Here is an 18,082-nt window from a genome sequence, read left to right as displayed (position 1 = left end):
ACTTGGTAATTTCTATTTTAAAGAATTACAATGCTTGTCATAGTTTTTGAGAAATTTGCTCTTTGTGTAATTTTAGAAGTATTAGATATGGGAGAGGACTCTTTAGTGATGAGACAATCAGAGGTTTAGGAAACAGAAATGTTTCTGTAATTGGGGACTGCTCAGTGTAGAAGTGAGAACATAGAAGAAAGATGTAATTATTTTGAATTAAAGATAATCACCTGATCATTTTGAATTCTTCACTGAGGTTTTATAGGACAGGTTACACCAAGGATGACAGACTTACAAGATACCCACAAGATGCTCATCAAAAACTTCACTAGACAGGCAGCTGTGAGCATGCTTTGTACACTGAAGGCCCAGGGGAGGAGAAACTACAGGAGCAGTTCACCCACAGCTGATAAAAGCAACTTTTTGTTACATCTCACCTTGCTGGGCTGAGCACCTGGCTCTGATGATGTAGCTGTCTTGGTCTCAATCCCTCATTCACATCCACAACAGCTGGCATTTCAGGTTCTTACTCCTCCATTGCAAGACAACCTTGATTTTGGTCATGAGATTTAATCCTATGGAGTTTGTAAGCCACAGGTAGATCACCTTGAATTACAGCCACAACTTTCAGATTTAGGCACAGTTGATTCTGCCTTGAGGTTAAAGAACACTGAGATAATTTCTCCAAATCTGTTCCAGCCCATATTGCAAGCTCCCATGATGGACAGACACATTGAGGTAATTGGGTATATGGTGTTTGGACTACTGCAGAAAAGGTACTAGAGTACTGACGTCTCTATTTTTTTTCCATGAATCTGAGAATAGGATAATGGTGTTCATCTAATCCAGCCCACTTCCTTCAGAAAAGATGCAGGTTATTCTAAAACCTTATCTCATTTCTTTCATGATTTATGCCTGAAAACCTTCAGAGGAGGAATTCTATAACCTCCTAGGGCAAGTCAGTCTTGTTTCTTAGTAGCCTCACCACTAGAAAGTCACCTCTTGATCTGCCGTGTTTTTAAGGCCTCTGTTTACAGGTTTTATTTTTCTTTTATGATCCTTGTCTTCACTCGATTTGTGTCCATCGATAAGTATTGGGTGTGAAACTGGTCTAGTTCATTTTTCCTGGAGCCAAGTAGATAGTAAGAGAGTACAGATTAGAAATGTATTGACTTTTTAAAACCCCAGTATGTTTGCATTTTGTGCAATATTTAACTCATCTCTGGTTTTCTAAGCATAAATTTTCACATCCTTTTTGCAAAACCCTCCATAGCTCTTACCCCGTCTTTGCTCTATGTGAGCAGCTTTCTTCACACTTACATTTTTCTTATTGTATTGGATTTTTTCAGATTGGTTCTATGACATGTCAAGATCACTTTCTGTTTTAAGCTTGTTTTCCTACCTGCTTCTATGCTCTCACAAGCTGGCAATCTGAAGGTGTGATTTCTAGGTGTGATTTCTATGTTCTAGCGACAGCAGCATATCTCCACAGATGACTTCTGTGCCCCAGTCTTTTTTTGGTAGACTTTAAAGACTTAGTAGCTCTCATAATAAATTGCTCAGTGATTCTACTAAGTAATAATGAAAACTGGGATAATAGTCCAAACCAATTCTGCCTGAGGGTGTTAGTCATACCAACAGCAAAATCATTGTATAAGAACACAAATCCTGTACAGTTAAATTTTGCAATAGGGAAGCATTTCCAGGAGATTCTGGGAGAGGAAAATCATTACAGTGAAATGCTGACACCTTTATGCAGGTACTCTCTAAGCATGTCTTGGACCAAACTATCATGAATTTTTATTTTAATAAGCTTTGGAGAAGTCTGTCACCTATTACTTAATTGAAAAGAAAACTTGTGTAAGTCAGAATTATTTAAAGTGCTGCTGCAACATAACTGCTGTAAATATAGGAAAAAACCCATGAGACACACAAGCAAAATGCTACAATACGGGGTTTCAATAGAAGAAGTATTTAGGGATATATCCAGCTGAAATTGCTGAAATCCAGGGGAAATGGAACAGATGCTAGCAGTGACCCTTATGAGTATTTTAGATTAGATTCTGGAATTAATATACCTAATCTTGGAAGGGAAGATTACATGGTGTGTAATGACCATTTACAAAATGATTCTTGCAGTAGTTTTTTCAAGAGAGAAATTTTTTTGTTGTTACTAATTTATTTATTAGCAAAATTAGTATCGTATATTAGACCTGTAAAGGAATGCTTTACTTGGTCTTTTTGCTTTCTTCAGTTGTGATTTTTTCCCAGGTAGGATAACCATTCTTCAAGGCACTGACATGTTCAGTATTGTCAGGTGTTAAAATACTGTCTGTCTCTCCTGGTACCACCTGTCCACTAGTTTATAATTTTTATCAGTACCCTGTATAAAGCAGATGTCTATGATGGTTTGCCAAGACATAGTAGGTAAAATGAATTATTCATGGTACTAACTTACTATCTTTCTTTATGTACAATTACGTTTTGTTTTTCCTGTTGACATCTGTTAAATATTTGTCTAAATTCATGTTAATCTGCCGTTTTGGTGCACAGTTCAGACCATCTGCAATTTCTAGGTAAAACAGCATTTAATCCTAATTCTGACATATATCCTTGATGAAATTGCCATTTTTCCTCCTGTCACTATTCACTTCCAGGTGCTTGCTATAACTTCAATATTTGTTTTATATGAACTGAGTTTTTTATATGTAATGTAAATATGTAAATGTTAACAGCTTTGTTTTTCTCTTGAGACTGTTCTTTTGTGTTGCTTCCCCCATCCCAGGTAATGTAATTACTGGATATGGCTCATATCATACGTATCTCTTGTCATCCCGCTGTGTCATGGGGCCAGCTGAGGAAGGGGAATTGCCAGGGAACAGGAGTTTTAACATACAACTCTTCTGAATGTCTACTGCTTATAATTCAAATCAAAATATGTTTGGATAAATTATGGACAATGATTGGCAAGGAATTTTCCTGATTTCAAGCTGTATCTTGCTTAAGTCCAAAAAGGTTACGTGGGGTGGAAGTCTTTTCAGCTAGATGGAGCACAGGCTGTTACTGGAGACCTTGAATAATACCTTCTGTGCCAGCACTGAGCTGGTTTACAAGATCATATATTAAGCAGCTTTGTTGTCTTTCATAGTTCATGTCCTCAGCCGTGCTAATACGATGTCTGGCAGTGAAGAATTTGCTTTCAGTGGAACTTCAGTTTTACAAGATTCATGCGCATCTTTCAGTATGTTCTCTGAAAGCTAAATAAATAACTTTATAAAGCAGGCTCTGTTGACTTTTTGAACACAGTTGTTTGATGATTTAAGTTTTTTGTTGTTTGATCATTTTTTTAAATATCCTAAAATGAATTTTGTTTCTTAAATCAAAAATATAAAAATGGAAAGAAATTGTGTTCTATAGGTGTCACTTTGAAAAGTTTTCTAGCAGCACAAGAGAATTATCTTTTGACAGATCATTTCCCCTTCGACGGCTGTGCATGGAGAAATTCAGGTTAAACAGGTTAAATAGTAATTTTTTGTAGAATTGGCCCATCAGCTGTAGGTGTTGTGCAATCACTTTTCTGATCAAAATACAAAATGCTTATATATACATTTCATGGACAGCAGTAATCTGGTAGAAAACCGGGATCTAAAATTAAGGGTTGAATAAACATAAAAACAATTTTGAATTTTCTTTAAGCAATGGGCTTTGACGGATGCGTAATCAAAAAACTGATCAGGAATAATTCCTTAGAACTTGCTCTTAAATCTTGTATTTCTTACAAGATTAATGCAGTCTACCTGTAGTTTTTCTCTTCTAGAAACCCTTTCCGGCTTTTGAGGAAGGCAAAAATCATGGATTGCTCTGTACACCCCAGCTGGAGAGACCAGTGGAGTTTTAGTACCATTCTTACCCAACCACTGCACTTTTTATACCTATCAGATCTCTTTGCATTGCAGATTTTTGCCAGTGTTGACATTTCCATTGTATTCTATCTGCCTTTTATGTAAATGCTATTTGGTTAATTCATTTGAAATACAGCAGCGTGGCAGGAGCATCTAGTGAAGTTTTTACTAATCCTGTCAGTTCAAGTTATTTTTAAAATTTGCTTGTTATAAGTGCTGGGAAAAGAAAGTAATTTCCTTACTTCAATGTGTTTCATATATATTCACTGGAGGAAGGCTGTTAAGATGTATGCACATTTTCAGTGTGGACATGTTCTTCCAGTCCTTCTGCACCCTCACTCCCTCCTGAAAGTCATTCAGGAAGCAGACTGATTGTAAGATCTTAATGCCACCAGCTTCTTCAATACTAGTCTTTCTTAGACCAGATTTACATGAGAGAGCAGTGAGACAGAAAAAAAGAATTGTCAGGCCCTGGAAGAATGAGATCCCTATAACTCTTGACAAAGAGCTTCGTATTATGAACTCTGCTTTCTGTTTTATTCTGAAATTCTGATCTACTTTCCCTCCTCTTTGCTGTTTATGATGACTTGCTCTACTGCCTGAGAGAAACTAAATCATTCAGAAACAGGGAAGAGAAGAAAACCTCAAAAATCTAGGAGAAAGGAGAAATCAGTTTTCCTGAGGGAGGAGAGGAACTATTAGCAAAGAAAATCTCTAGAAGGCTGAAACAGAGTGGAAATGTTTATTTGGGAATGCAATCTGTAATTCTGTTGCTATAAAAAGATGGGTATTTGGTTAGAGCTTGTTATTAACATATGTTTTGTTTTAAATTTTAATAGCTATTCATGATCATTAGTAAAGTTGTTGATTTCTAGGATGTTGTCCATGGGAGTAATGTGTAAGGAATTAAAACCAAAGTCCAAATCCTTGTGAGAGCTGATGTTCCACTGAGCTAACGGGAAATAACTATTGCTGATTATAGACATATCAGAGATTATGCTACTCAAGAGTCATAGAGCAAAAAGAAGTCTCCAGGGTTTCTTTGCACACAAGACAGCTTGTGGCTCAAGACATAACTAGCTCTTTGCCAGCAAATCATTTAGAAACCCAAATGGAAGCCTGAAGTAACACAGACGTCTAAACTGACATTTAGTCTAGTGATTTGACTGATTGCCTGTTTTTGTAGCTGCGTGAATAAATTTATCTAAGAATTTTTGTATATGTTGAAATACTGCATCATGAATGTTTTTTCCTAATGGTGTTGAATGTTGTTATTTGCCATGTATTGTACTTGGGATTTTTTTTTTATTTATTTTTTTTTTTTTTATTTTAATCTGGCTTAATTACTCTTCTTCATTTGGGAAGAATTTTGACTGTACTAGCTAGGTGTAAAGAATGGAAAAATGCAAAATGAAGTGAGGAAAAATACAAAATTAATCACTCTGCAAACATTGGTGTCTATTGATATTTTTAGTCAGGCAACAAACAGGCAGTGAAGATTCTCACAGTTCTTTGACTAACAGAGGGAATTAATGAGATGTGCTTTCCTCATTACATGCCCCACTGGCGCATTGCTGGCAGCTGGCAATTTATTTATCTGTGAGCACCAATGATCTATAGCATTCAAACCATTTTCTGTTTGCAAAACAGTGTCTTTGGCTGTCTGACTGCCTTGGCAGATGTCCAAACACAGAATGGTGATGGAGGCTGAGTGACTGCCTGCGATTTCTGGCCTGTTGTTGCTTGAGGTTTGGTGTCAATATACCATTAAGAAATGTTAACACATCTTTCCTGAATGAGTAGCAAAGATTAAGGGATATCTGTATTAATTCCCTGCCTTTTTCTTTAAGTTCTTAGGGGGAAAATAAAATAAAACTAAAATTTCCTAAGTTTCATATAAAGTCCAACTGACTTTAATTTTTTTTTTTTTTATTTGGGATCCCTTCTTATTCTGAAAACAATATAGAGATGATATAAAACAAACCTCTAATATCTAAAAGTGTCAGGCTGGTTGGTGAGGAGAGGAAAAATAATTGTAGCAGTAGGAACGAGCGAGCATCATCAGATGGTACAGAAGAGACCAAGTAGATACTTTTAACAAACAGTCTAAGAGAACTTCCTTAAAATAGACTTTGAAGATATTTATAGAAACTGGGAGAAGGAATGTCTTCTATTCTCTTGCCAAGTCCTGTAGCTGTACAATAATGTGCAGCAGCATGTCACACAGAATGCTGTTTTGATAGGAGGCCTCTTTAGGAGTGACTGGTCCCAAATAAAAGAAGCCAGAAGTTATGAGATCGTTAGTTTGAAGGTATTCATGCCAATTAATGAAGTCAAGCTGCTTTCAGTGGCTGTAAATCACTTCAGAGGGAAGAAGGAAAAATCGCACTGTCTCTATTTTGCTGTGATGCTACATTGTCACATATCAGCTTTTTCTTTCCCTGTAAAAATGAGCTTTGTTGTGGTCTACATATTTCTTCCTTAGATAAAAGGTACAGGAATGAGGAAATAAGACCAAGGCAAGCAAATGTGGGTTTTGAAGATGTCCCTGTCCGCTCTGTAGATTGTACTGGCCAGAGGGCAATGGGATACTCTCATGTCTGTATTCCTTTGCCTTTGTTCATGTGAGCCGTAGTACAATAAACAGAAATAATTTGCAGAACTTTCATTGCATGGTTAACAAGCCTCAGTGTTTACTGTGCTTATCCTGCTGGTCTTTTAGAAGAATGAGCTACTGACAGGAGTTCCTTTAAGGGGTGCTGTCCCACCCTGCCTGATCTGAATAAAGCAAAGCAAGAGATGGTTCGGATCTATTTTGCTGCCTGTCTCACATAATTCAGACTGGAAAACTTTTCCTTTTGAAGCCATATTATATGCATTGCTTCTTCTTCTATGATACTGCTTAGGTTGTGTCTGTATTAGTAGTCCAGAAGGCTAAATTTTTTGTGATTTAAAATGTAAAAACGAATGAAATATTTCAGCAAGGAAACATTTTCTGCAAGAGAATCTTCAGATATATTTTGTTGGAAAAATGCAGTTGTGTAAATGATTTATTCCATATCACTTACTGGTTAATAAATGTAAATATTCATTTGTTCCTACATTATTTGACAGACTGCCACTACCAGAACATAAATTTATGGGCTACTGGAAAGTCGATTGGCCAGGAAATGCACAACAGAAAATGCTGTGTCCATCAGAAACTCAAAAAATAGATGTAAAGGTTTGTCTTTTAAAGTATTTTTTAATTCATATAATACTGGTTTTATGTATTGGGATGTGAAGAATCTAAAATGTGATTAATTTCTTCAGGAAAAAGAGTGTATACAAGGCATGGTCCTTGTCACTTGTTCTTGGAGTTTTTACACTGACTAGGAAAATTACCATTTTTGTATGCCTCACAACGTAAGATGTGCTTGAAAATCAGTAAGCTTGGCCAGAAGTTCTTGAAAAAATACTGAAAATACCTTGTCTGAAAGAACTTTGTAGCTGTTTTGGATGATTGGGGGTGGCCAGTTACAGGCCCCAGATCTCAATTTTTGGCTAAGATCAGAGACTGAAAAGAAAACTGTTTTCTGTTTCTATCTTGCATGCAGCTGAATTCGTACAGGTCTTTAGCTTGAATCTGAACCTTTGGTACAATTTGATCTGCAGCCAAAGTTTCTAAGTCATTTTCAGCTCTTGAGTTCTTGGCTTAACTTCAGTAATTATTACTCCAGCGAGTAAGGAGAAACCTGTACTTCTGATGTGGTGTATGGGTGAGATTTAAACTTTATATAATAAGAAATTGTCATTTAATTTCTTTGAAACAGAAATATTCTTGCATTTTTCTTGTATGAACTGTGTTTTATCAGTACATGATACCTCCCTCCTTCGTGCTACTAAGTGATAATGGCTCCAAACCATTGAAAGACTAAAGAAGAGAGTCACGAGGTTTCTATACTGTAAAGGAAATGGTAGTATGGACGTTCAGAGAATTCATAGAAAAGGCATTTCCTTTTCCCTTTAATTTGTTTAATATTAAATTTAAAAATTATTTAGTAGTTTTTTGTTGTTAGTAGCATTACAGCATGAAGAAGGCTTTTATATTTTCATAAAGAATGGGGAGTGGAATATTTTAGGAAGCCTTCATTGTTATTATTTGTTCTAGGGCCCTGTGTACTTAAATATTCAAGGCTTTCCACTGGAACGACATGAAGCCAGGTCCATCAGTTTCACAGAAGAACTTGCTTATTGGACACTGCCTTTAGATGAAATTAACTTAATTTGTGATGTCACAGTAACAAAAGGTACAGTAAGAAAAGCTGCTGACTTCTGTAATGATCTGCAATGTTACAAATAGGTGAGATGTCCTGGAGATGAGGAGTGACTGGGCTGTTGATTTCGTAAGTGCTTGCCAATAGCTACTGGCAGAATATACAAGGGCAGTATGAGGAATTTCAAGTGTAGTAACAATACTTCAGTGCATTTATAGTAGTGTGTATTTCTAGGTATGCTTGCAATAGAGCATAGGAATAATACTAGGAATTGTAATATGGGAATTAAAAATATGGAGTATGGGAGTGGACTATAGGAATAATAACTTTTTTATTTTTTTTTAAATTGTAGGTGAAATGCAAAAATAATCCCCTGAAGTCAGATCATAATTTCACTGAGTCATTGTGGTCATTGTAAGGATGTGCATCTTTCTCAAACTGAGAGAAAGATGTGTAATTAAAGTAGAACACAGCCACAAAATTGCAAGTTTGTTAAATTTGTGTGTTCAACATGGCATGACTTGACAAAAGCGATTCTTTGACTTTTCCTCTCTCAATTCAATTTTAATATAAATCTTTTAACTTGGAGAGTGTTGTGTTGTGCTTTTTTCCTCTGTGCTCATACTGATTCTTTCTTCCTGGACCAAACATGCCTTGGTTACCTCTACAGCATATGTCCCAGAGTGTATTGCACCATTGGGAGTATTCATAAATGTTTTTAGGGTTCATCATTAAGCATGTCTAAACATTATTATGTATTATAAAGAGATCATTAATGATCAAACCTGGAATGCTGCTTTTTCTACTTGCAGTCCGATTTATAAATACATTAGCAGAATTTCATGGCAATGAAACAGAAATTAGGTAGCTTTGTATTGATTTCAAGAATTGTCTGAAATTATTCAGGAATTGGTTTATGTGAAAAGTTCTGTACAGTGTTTGCATTCAACCCATGTTTAATTAATAAATACATGAATTTAAAGGGAGGATGGGATAGAGAAAGAAGAAGAACCAAGATTATACACAAACAAAATCAGATGAACGTGCTAGCAGCTGGCAGACACTGCAGTCATGCCTACACAAGTATGTGTTGGACTGCTTGTTTAGAGTTAATAGTGTTGTGGTGAGATTCTGGCTGTTAACATTTAGTTGATATCAAGAGATTATTTCTCTTTATCTCCCTTGTCAGAAGTGGTAATTTTTTAGTACTTTTTGCTGTATCATCTGCCAAGTTTATGACATACCTAGTTCCAGAAGAGAAATGGACAATGTCAGTAGCCTTTCACTATTTTGTTTTCTTATTTCAGAAGAGGAACATGAAAATATTCTTTATGTTACTACATGCAATCCTGTTTCCTTGTACTTCATGAACATTTCTAGTAAGAGTGGATACTTTGTGGATCTTTATGACCTCTTCCCAAGAACAGTTGGAAGTGTCTGGCAACCTTTTGTGACTGCAGCACCACTGGGAAATCCACTTAAAGGTCAAGTGGTTCTACATGAAGAGGAGGTAAAAAAAATTAAATTCTAGCTAAATGTTTAGTCATGAGCAAAGTAGTATCATGAGGGTAAATCACTGGAGACTCTATCTCTATAGACTGAAATAGTCCAGACAACGCTATCGCCTGCTGAATGTTCTCTCTTTTACTGTACTTGTAGCTTGGGAGTTGCCTTCAGCGTTAGGTTTATATGGAGATTTTCCTCTTGCACTCTTTAGCTGGACAATGTCCTCTTCTATTATTGAAGCTGAGTTCTACCTGCTTGTCTTCTCTTACTGATAGAGGAAGATTGGCCTTTATGGGAGAAAGGGGGAGAGTAGATAAAGTTCAGGAGTCTCAGTCAAACAGCATATGTTTGTAAAGTGCAGAGTAAAGTGTTTTATGTGAACTTAAGTTCTGCTCCAATCTTGTCCCCCTTTTACTTTTCAAATAGTGTATAAAAGAGATGTTTTCTGAGTCACAAAGTAAAATGTTGCTTGTGTTTGCTCCATGCCACTATTTGTGATTTGTTTTGTGAATCCTTATATTTCTTGTTCTGTAACGTGAAGTGTCGAGACTAGAAGGGAGACTAGGTAAGCCTTGACATCAGCAATGCAAACTGAGAACCACTGACAATTTCAGTGTTGGTTTGACTCAAATGCTTTTTTTAAAGACAACTATTGTATACTTTGCACTTTCTCTTACTATCTGTGAACTGACTGTAAAATTTCCAATTCAAAACCTCTTTGCCCAGGAGTGGGAAGACACAACAGTGTATACTGGGCTGCTGCTGTTCATTATTTAATATTAATAATAGTTTATTATGCTACCAGTCACTATGGTTTGATACAGGCATTAAATCTGGTCATTATTGTTGTCTGGTTTTTCCTTTCTTTGAATTTCTTCTGTCGATTTTTCAGTAGGTGAAATACTTCAGTCTGGGAGAACCTTTCCTACATTGAGTTGGGATGTTAATAGTTTTCAGTCATTTCTAGTGTATCTGCAATACTGTTGTTCCAGGAACACATGTTGGGTGTTGATGCCACTTTCTGGTATCAAATGCTACAGTTAAGCTCAGTGCCTTATGAGAAACACAATCCTTCTGCCTTTTGTAGAACTGCCTATGCAGGTGCAGCTGCCTGTTGGATACTTTCCAAGGCAAACTGGAAAAAATATGGTTCTGAGGTTACCTGCTTGTTGAACAGCTATAGAAATACCATTTGGGCTATTTTGAGATGCACATAGCACATTTGTTTGGTTCTAAATAATTCTTGGCTCTCTTTGGCACAGTTCATGCAGGAAACTAAAACAGATGGCAGTCTGTCTTGTATCTAAGAATGTTTAGAACGTCTCACACTTTTTAATATAAAGCCAGCAATATTCTTTGCTTTCTAAGTCTCCAAAATTCCTACCATTTTGTTTTTAACCGAATCACAGTAGCATTTGGTGTCCGAAATTAAGGTTCTTCTGTGAAGCTTTAGGTAGTTATCTCAGAGTCTCGTTTTGGCTGTCCTCATGGAATATATCTTTTAGTGATAGTATGAGAGAGATACTTTTCTGACTCTGAAGTAAAATTTGTTCTGTGGAGAGACTGTGGCAGTTCATTTCCCTTTCCAGATGACTTCAGTCATGCTGTAACCTCATGTTTTTCTCTGACAGAGCTAAATATTGCCAGTTTCAGACTTGCCTTTCTTGGCAAGTGCTACAGGTGAATACATCCTGTCTGGAAATAAGCCTGTTTTAGACTGGAAAATAATACAAAATTTAAATATTCAGAATGTTTTCATTACCTTAGGGCTTTTTTACATATTTTTACCATTAAGGCAGACCTTACTCACTGTTTGTGAAAATATGTTTCATTTAATTACAAACTGGGTTGCAAAAAGTCCTATACTTAGAACACCATTCAAAAGTAATTTTAGATTTCTTGAGAACTTAAGTAAGCAGCTTGAACAGAAAACAAAAAAAGAAGAATAATTATTCTCTTGTATATTGTATGCTTGTATCCACGGACTACATTGGTAATTTGTTTGGGATTGGTTTTTAAGTGAGGCACTGGAGCACAGGTTAGACAAGTACTGCTGTTACAGTCTTCACAGCCACTGCTTTCATTCCTTATGTTGTGTTTCAAGTGTTAGAATCTCTAGTTCCCACTGAATCACAAGAGGGATTCTCAAGCAGTGTAATTTTTTCACATGGAGCTTAGGTTTTATTCCTAACTCTTCCTGCAATGGAGCCATGGAAAAATCATGTGCTCTGTGCACCTGTGAAATGAGGTGAATGTTGCTGTGTATGAAATTTAATCCATTATTATTGATGTTAGCAGGTAAGCATATGATCTAAGATAATAATCCAAGTACCTTCTGTATTTGCTGGGAGAATAAAGGTGACCTGAAGAGCATTTCATCTCAGCTAAAGTAGAATATGTTTAATTGCCCTCTGGATGTGTCTCTCTCTTTCCACTGACTACAGAAGGATGCTTGACATATAGTCAAGATGCCTACATTTGGGTGTACTAAGATCACTGGCAGGCATAAACTCAGAACCTGCAGCATTCATATGTTAAGAAAAGTAGATTAGTGGCACATCTGCATTTTGAGCAATGCTACAAGAGTTAGCTCATTGTACCAGGGGTGCATCAAACAAAACAAGAAGAACAAGTAATATAAAAAATGTATTTGATGCTTTAGAGATTCATCTGTGTTTAGTTGCAAGAAGACTAAGAAGTATTAACAATATTTGTAGAAATAAGAACTTGCATTTATTAAATAAAAGGGCCATTTGACAGCTGCTATTTCATAAATAATATAATCCATTAATTAGACAATACCAAAAGCAGGTTTTTTCATTTTTTTCTTTTAATAGAGATCTTTGGAGATGAATGTTTCTGACTAAGTTATGAAAAAGAACAATTTAAAATGGATGATAACCTTATTGGAAAAGATGAGATGATGATGTTGTGGCTCTTCAAATAAGCTTGTATGTTTTATCTTGTTCCCAGATGACATCCATCTAGATTCAGTAGAGCCCTCCAGTGAAATAAAATGAAAAATCATCATTCCTTCCTGTCCTTCTAAATAAATTTTTACTGAAAGTAAACTCCTCAAAGCTCTAACTTAATGGCACAAGTGGGAGATTTATCTGATTTTAAGCCACATTTACATCTTCTTGGAAGAAAGGATAGATGATTTTATTCCTCACGGTGGCCATTGGTCTCAATGAGTGCAAGCTGGTTTGACTCTATCTTTTTGTTCAGACTAAACTCATAGACTTTGCAAGGAGTCTTCAGAAATCTCAAGTAACTTCTTTGTAAGATGGGAATTGCATTCATCTTTTCAAAGCAGAAATGCCTCTGCCATCTGTCCTCCCCACAAGTACTTCAAGGCCTACTCTTATTTTCTGCTAAATCTTTGTGCCCGCCATATGCACTTTCCTTTTTCTTTCTGCATCTATCACTTCTACTGCTCAGAAGGAGAGCAAGTACAAACCAAAAAGAATTCTGATAACCTTCATGCATGATTTTATGTGGGATTGTAGGAGCAAACTGCACATGGAGAATTGATTTGCTAATTGTTACAATTTGTTAATTGTAAATTAACAGCACACTTCCAGGTTTTTTTACAAGCACTTCACTGTGTTGAAAGGCTACAACTGGACAAACAGAGTAACCTACAGTCTACCTTAGGGAGCACAACAAGCTTTGTTCAGGCAGTGTCCTGCCAGCATGCTTTGACTCTGCTTTTATCTTTCTTGGTCAGGAAGCGGGGTGGGGAGGGAGGGAAATGCTTTTCCCTGTCCCATGTGCTCCTGCAGGTCTGTCAAAGCTCTCTGATAACAAGGGAGTGAGGGAGTCTGTGGCACAGGAAGTGACACAGAGATCCACCTCACTCACCATGTGTAGAAGATGGCAACCATTCTTTAAAAGAAGACTTCTTTTAACAGTTTGTGATCTGGCCTGAAGCACAAGTGAGGACCTGAATATGGAAGGACCAGTAACATAGTAGTAGTAACTTCTGTAACCTCTAGTCCCCATAATATTCTGACGTTTGTCTTCAGAACAAAAGGTGTATTTTCTTATTTTCTTCAAAAACTAGTTCCCTTTTTTTTTAATATTATATTATATTATATTATATTATATGTTCCTTTTCTATGAGTACACCTTATAGTAAAGGTCTGCTTAAATAGAAATGTGTGCACCTTCTGTAGAATGGAAGAAGGCTCATTTTCCATAAGCACAAAGCTTATACTACTACTTGTTGCTCTGAGTTCTCTGAAATCTCAAGTACAATAAAGTCTCCCAAATCATCTGAAAGATACCACTTGCCAGTAATCTACTTGCATACATTTCTCTACCTCTGAAGATGTGATGGTTTGAGCCCCAAACCATAAATTCTTGCACAGACTTTTTCCAACTGAACCTGCTGGACAGTGTGTTAATGTTTGTATGTGTGCCTAATATTTACAGTGTCAGTATTGTTATGTTTCTATCACTCAAGGGATCCTTGAGTGAGAAAAGGTGGGACAGGACGCAAGTGGATGTATGTTTACCCTGCCTAGCTAAGGATCAGCCTCAGTCTGAAGCTGACAGCTAAGAAGAATCTGTGTTTGCAACTTGCTTGCTCAGGACATGAGCATCGAGGGCAGAGAGATCAAAACTGAGAGTGAATTTGCAGAGAAGAATACAAGAATGTTAAACTGAGTTATTTGCACTGTCCCACTCTGAAACTTCCGCAAGCTCTCCCCTCTTTCTGCAAAACCATAAGGAACAACTTCCCACACCAGCAAAATGAAGTCACAGCCCTGTTTGGTTTAAGAACTTCTTAGAGGAAATGCCGGTTAAAATAAAATCAGCAGTAAGTAAAGGGAAACTTTGCAGTAACTAAAAATAAAGGCACATCACTTCACAAGATTGGTTATTGCATCTGTCCAGAGCTTGGAATTCCAGACATTGGGGTCGGGAGGTCGCCCAAAGGTTACTTTTCTCCCAGTCAAGAACAAACACAGTGGAATTGCACACCAGTGTCTTTTCCCAGCCCACTTGAAGAGCTGCCAGAGCTGCTCTTGGATGCGTTCACAAATGACGCAAAAATCTATTCTTAAACACAGACAGAATATACATCAGTCACTTAGCACAGAAGGAAACCATTAACATCAAAAGGGGTGGAGTAGAGAAGCTTTTTATACTACCAACTGCTCTCATAAATTTAACACTAAGTGGAAGAATGTAATTGATTTGTATGTGTTCTTTATCTCATGTGGAAGGCTAATGCTGTTTCAGGATTGTATAAATGAAATATGGCAGAAAACCAAAATCCAAAGCAAATGTCCTATTTTTTTTTTCCTGAACCACATTTCTATAATTTTGGTTTGTAATACATAAGCAAGCTTCTTTTTTTAGAAATATTGAACTTGAACTGAAATTCCCAAATGCTCCAAATAACATGATAATATTTTAAATACTTTACCATATTTAGCTTCAAATTACTGTTATTATTAAAGTGAACTCTCACAAGTATTTCTAGTGAAAGTATGAAGAGTACCCAAAAGAACAAAACTGCTGTGACTCAGATTGTTTGTATTTGTTTTATTTAGGGGAATTCGTGGGAATTTATGTTTTACTTCCTTAACGTCTATTGTGCGTTATTGCACATGTTGTACGTAGGCAGTTTACTTTTAGTACATCCTTGCAGAACCTAATGTCCTTGCAGAGCTGAATGTTTCCTTGAATGGCAAACAAAAAATTGAACCCAAGGCTTAATTAACTTATTCCTTTGTACCTTTTAAATTTCATTTGATGCAGTTAAGGTTGGCCCTGAATGACAATTGTCTTGAATTCTTAGTTAAAAACATTAGGAGCAGCTGTAGTACTTTGCAAAAAGAAATGCTTAAAAAGCCCCCATCATTTGACAGCATGTGTTGACCCTTGGGCATTGAGGAACAAATGAGAAATCTGACGAAATTCAAAATTTAGCAGACTATATTTTCATGTGATACATGGAGATTTGTGTCTGCTTCTGGTCTTCATCCTCTTCAGTCATCCTGCTGTCCTCCAACAACTGTCCTATCTTGGACACTATAAGCTATCAAGAGTGTGCAGGTCACAGAAGGATTGTCACACTCTGGAATATTTAATAGGCTCCACAGTATCAGAAATATGAACTTGGAGAGAAAGTACTGAGCCATTTTTTCTTTCACCAGTTTTTCACCTTCAGTGGGACTTAAGCAATGGGTACAGTAGAAAAATGGTAAGCAAACATAAAAACTGAAGTGAAATATTTTAGTGACTTGACAGAACTAATATCTCTTACCTGTAGCTGCATCTTAGACATGTAAATGATACTAGTCCTGTTCCTAGAAATTATGCAGAGATTAATATGAGATGTATAGATAAAATGCTATGGAAAAACTGTAATATCATTCCAGCCCTTGCATGTACTTAACCTCTTCAATTCAATTTCTCTATGAAGTTTGAAATGAACCAAGAAAATCCAGCTTATGTTTTGCAACAAAATCTAGATGATCTTTTCGAAATGTCCTAAGTGGCTCGAGTTGTGAAAGTGGTTCAGATAGTTTTGTTGTAGTCTCTTAAATGGGCTTGAGATGTACATCGATCTGCTTTTCATTTACAGAGCAATGTTGTGTTGTTGCTGGATACAAGCAGTGGTGCTCTTCGCCGACTTTTGCTCTCACCAGATGCTCAAGACTCTCCTAAGAGAACATCTTGGTGGAGCAACAAAGAAGAGATGGTGAGGAATAGCACCTACCGCTATTATACTAAGTTTTTTTAAAAGCAAATGTCAGTATTGGAAAAACTACCCCAGGATCATTAGGGTTTTCCTGGTTTTACAGCCCAAGCATTTAGTTGTTTACTCTTATGTTTAAATGTCTTATGCATAAAATAGCATTGTTATGGAATATTGATAGAAGAAATATAAATAAGTTGTCTGAAGATATGTATCTTTAAAATATCCCTTTTTAGGCCTAGAACTGGAAATAACGGAACATTTTGTTACAATGAATTATGTCCAAAATAATGAACTCAGTTATGATGCAATTTATGAGTAGGAATAAGGCAAGCTAGATAGCATTTTGAGAGGCAATTAAAGCTATGGATTCTTCTAAATAAAGGAAAAAAACTAGTACACTTTCAGAGGAGTCAGGGAAACTCACTGGGACAAATCTAACAAACACTAATTGCCCTATGATGTATTTTTATACAGAGCAACTACAAAATGTGCCGCGAGTTTTCACACAAAAACTGGCTGGTGTTCTACAAAGAAACAGGGTGAGAGTAAATTATATCCTTGTATTAAATTGATTTATATCGGATCTCCTTGTGTATATCCCTATCTGATTATTCTTTTCTTGCCTTCCAATTTTATAGAAACCATCTTATTGTACTGGATGTATTGGAGGGTCAAACTCACACCATCTCACTTCCGATCAGTCTGAAATCTGTTTTCCTGGTGGCTGAAGACCGGTGGCTCTTGGTGGAAAACAAAACAAATAAGTTAGTTCAGCCTAGTTGTCTCGACGGCATTATGTCTTGTTTGTGTCTCATTTGTGTTCAGAGTTTCACTCCTGGTCTCATACTTAGTTTTTTCTGTTTGTGAGACTGGCTGGACTTGAAAAGTGGGTGTTTAAGATGCAAATTTGCTGAGGTGAATTTGCAGGTAGGCTTTTAGAGTAGGAAATGAAGAGGATATGCCAGCCTCTGAAAGTCTAGACTAACTTTGATTGTATGCATGTTAATATTAATTCTACTGAGGTGGTGTTGAACTTTAGAAATGAGAATGTTGGTGGACCTATCCCTGGAAATACAGACACATTATCCAGAGTTAGAGCCTGCTTCCTTTACTTTCACGGTCATATGAAAGAAATGTTATTCTGCTGTCTTATTTTCATGAACGCACAGCAAATGAAAGTGTGTAAATAAGAAGACAAATCTGCCACTTGCTGGCCTACCCTTTCCTATCTCACAGATGTTTGGGAAATTATATTTAGTTTTAGCAAAAGGTGTTGATAACCTTGTTTATATAAATGTAGAATGTTTTCACTGTTTCCGAAGATAAAAGTCATTGTTTAAAGTTACAAGTTTAGTTGGGAATTATTATAAATGTGTATCCTTTACAGGAAATTTCTTTTAACCAAGCGTGCCCATATGGAAGCTCAAGACAGTGAGGTTTGCCAGCTGCATGCATTGAGTGAAGAGCCAGCTGACATGGGATTTGGCTTAACAACAGGTAATGAATGCAAATTTGGCTAGTTCCTTTTTTCTTTTTTCTTTTTATCATTTCTGTTTGCAGCTGCACAAACAAGGCTCTTTAAAGGTCTGAGTAACCATCTCTCTGATTCTGTTTTTGCCCCCCTTATCATGTTTGGTTAATAATAACAGCTTTTGTCAAGGCATGGCACATTCCATGATCAAACTTCAAGTTGTTTGAATAAAGAATTT

General features: G+C 36.5%; 1 protein-coding gene across 1 annotated transcript in view; it reads left to right on the top strand.

The window, feature by feature from the left end:
• Positions 1–18,082, top strand: part of VWA8 (von Willebrand factor A domain containing 8) — a 169,152-nt gene that overhangs the window by 98,699 nt on the left and 52,371 nt on the right. The window contains exons 26-32 of the mRNA XM_008633141.2: positions 7,008–7,116; positions 8,044–8,182; positions 9,457–9,659; positions 16,257–16,373; positions 16,848–16,912; positions 17,012–17,137; positions 17,761–17,870. Coding sequence (XP_008631363.2) covers positions 7,008–7,116; positions 8,044–8,182; positions 9,457–9,659; positions 16,257–16,373; positions 16,848–16,912; positions 17,012–17,137; positions 17,761–17,870 — 869 coding nt within the window. The remainder of the gene's footprint in view (positions 1–7,007; positions 7,117–8,043; positions 8,183–9,456; positions 9,660–16,256; positions 16,374–16,847; positions 16,913–17,011; positions 17,138–17,760; positions 17,871–18,082) is intronic.

This window comes from Corvus brachyrhynchos, unplaced genomic scaffold (assembly GCF_000691975.1).
Source record: "Corvus brachyrhynchos isolate BGI_N302 unplaced genomic scaffold, ASM69197v1 scaffold202, whole genome shotgun sequence".
Classification (NCBI taxonomy): domain Eukaryota; kingdom Metazoa; phylum Chordata; class Aves; order Passeriformes; family Corvidae; genus Corvus; species Corvus brachyrhynchos.
The sequence above is the reverse complement of the archived record's forward strand: the minus strand, read 5'-3'. Positions and strand labels throughout refer to the sequence as shown.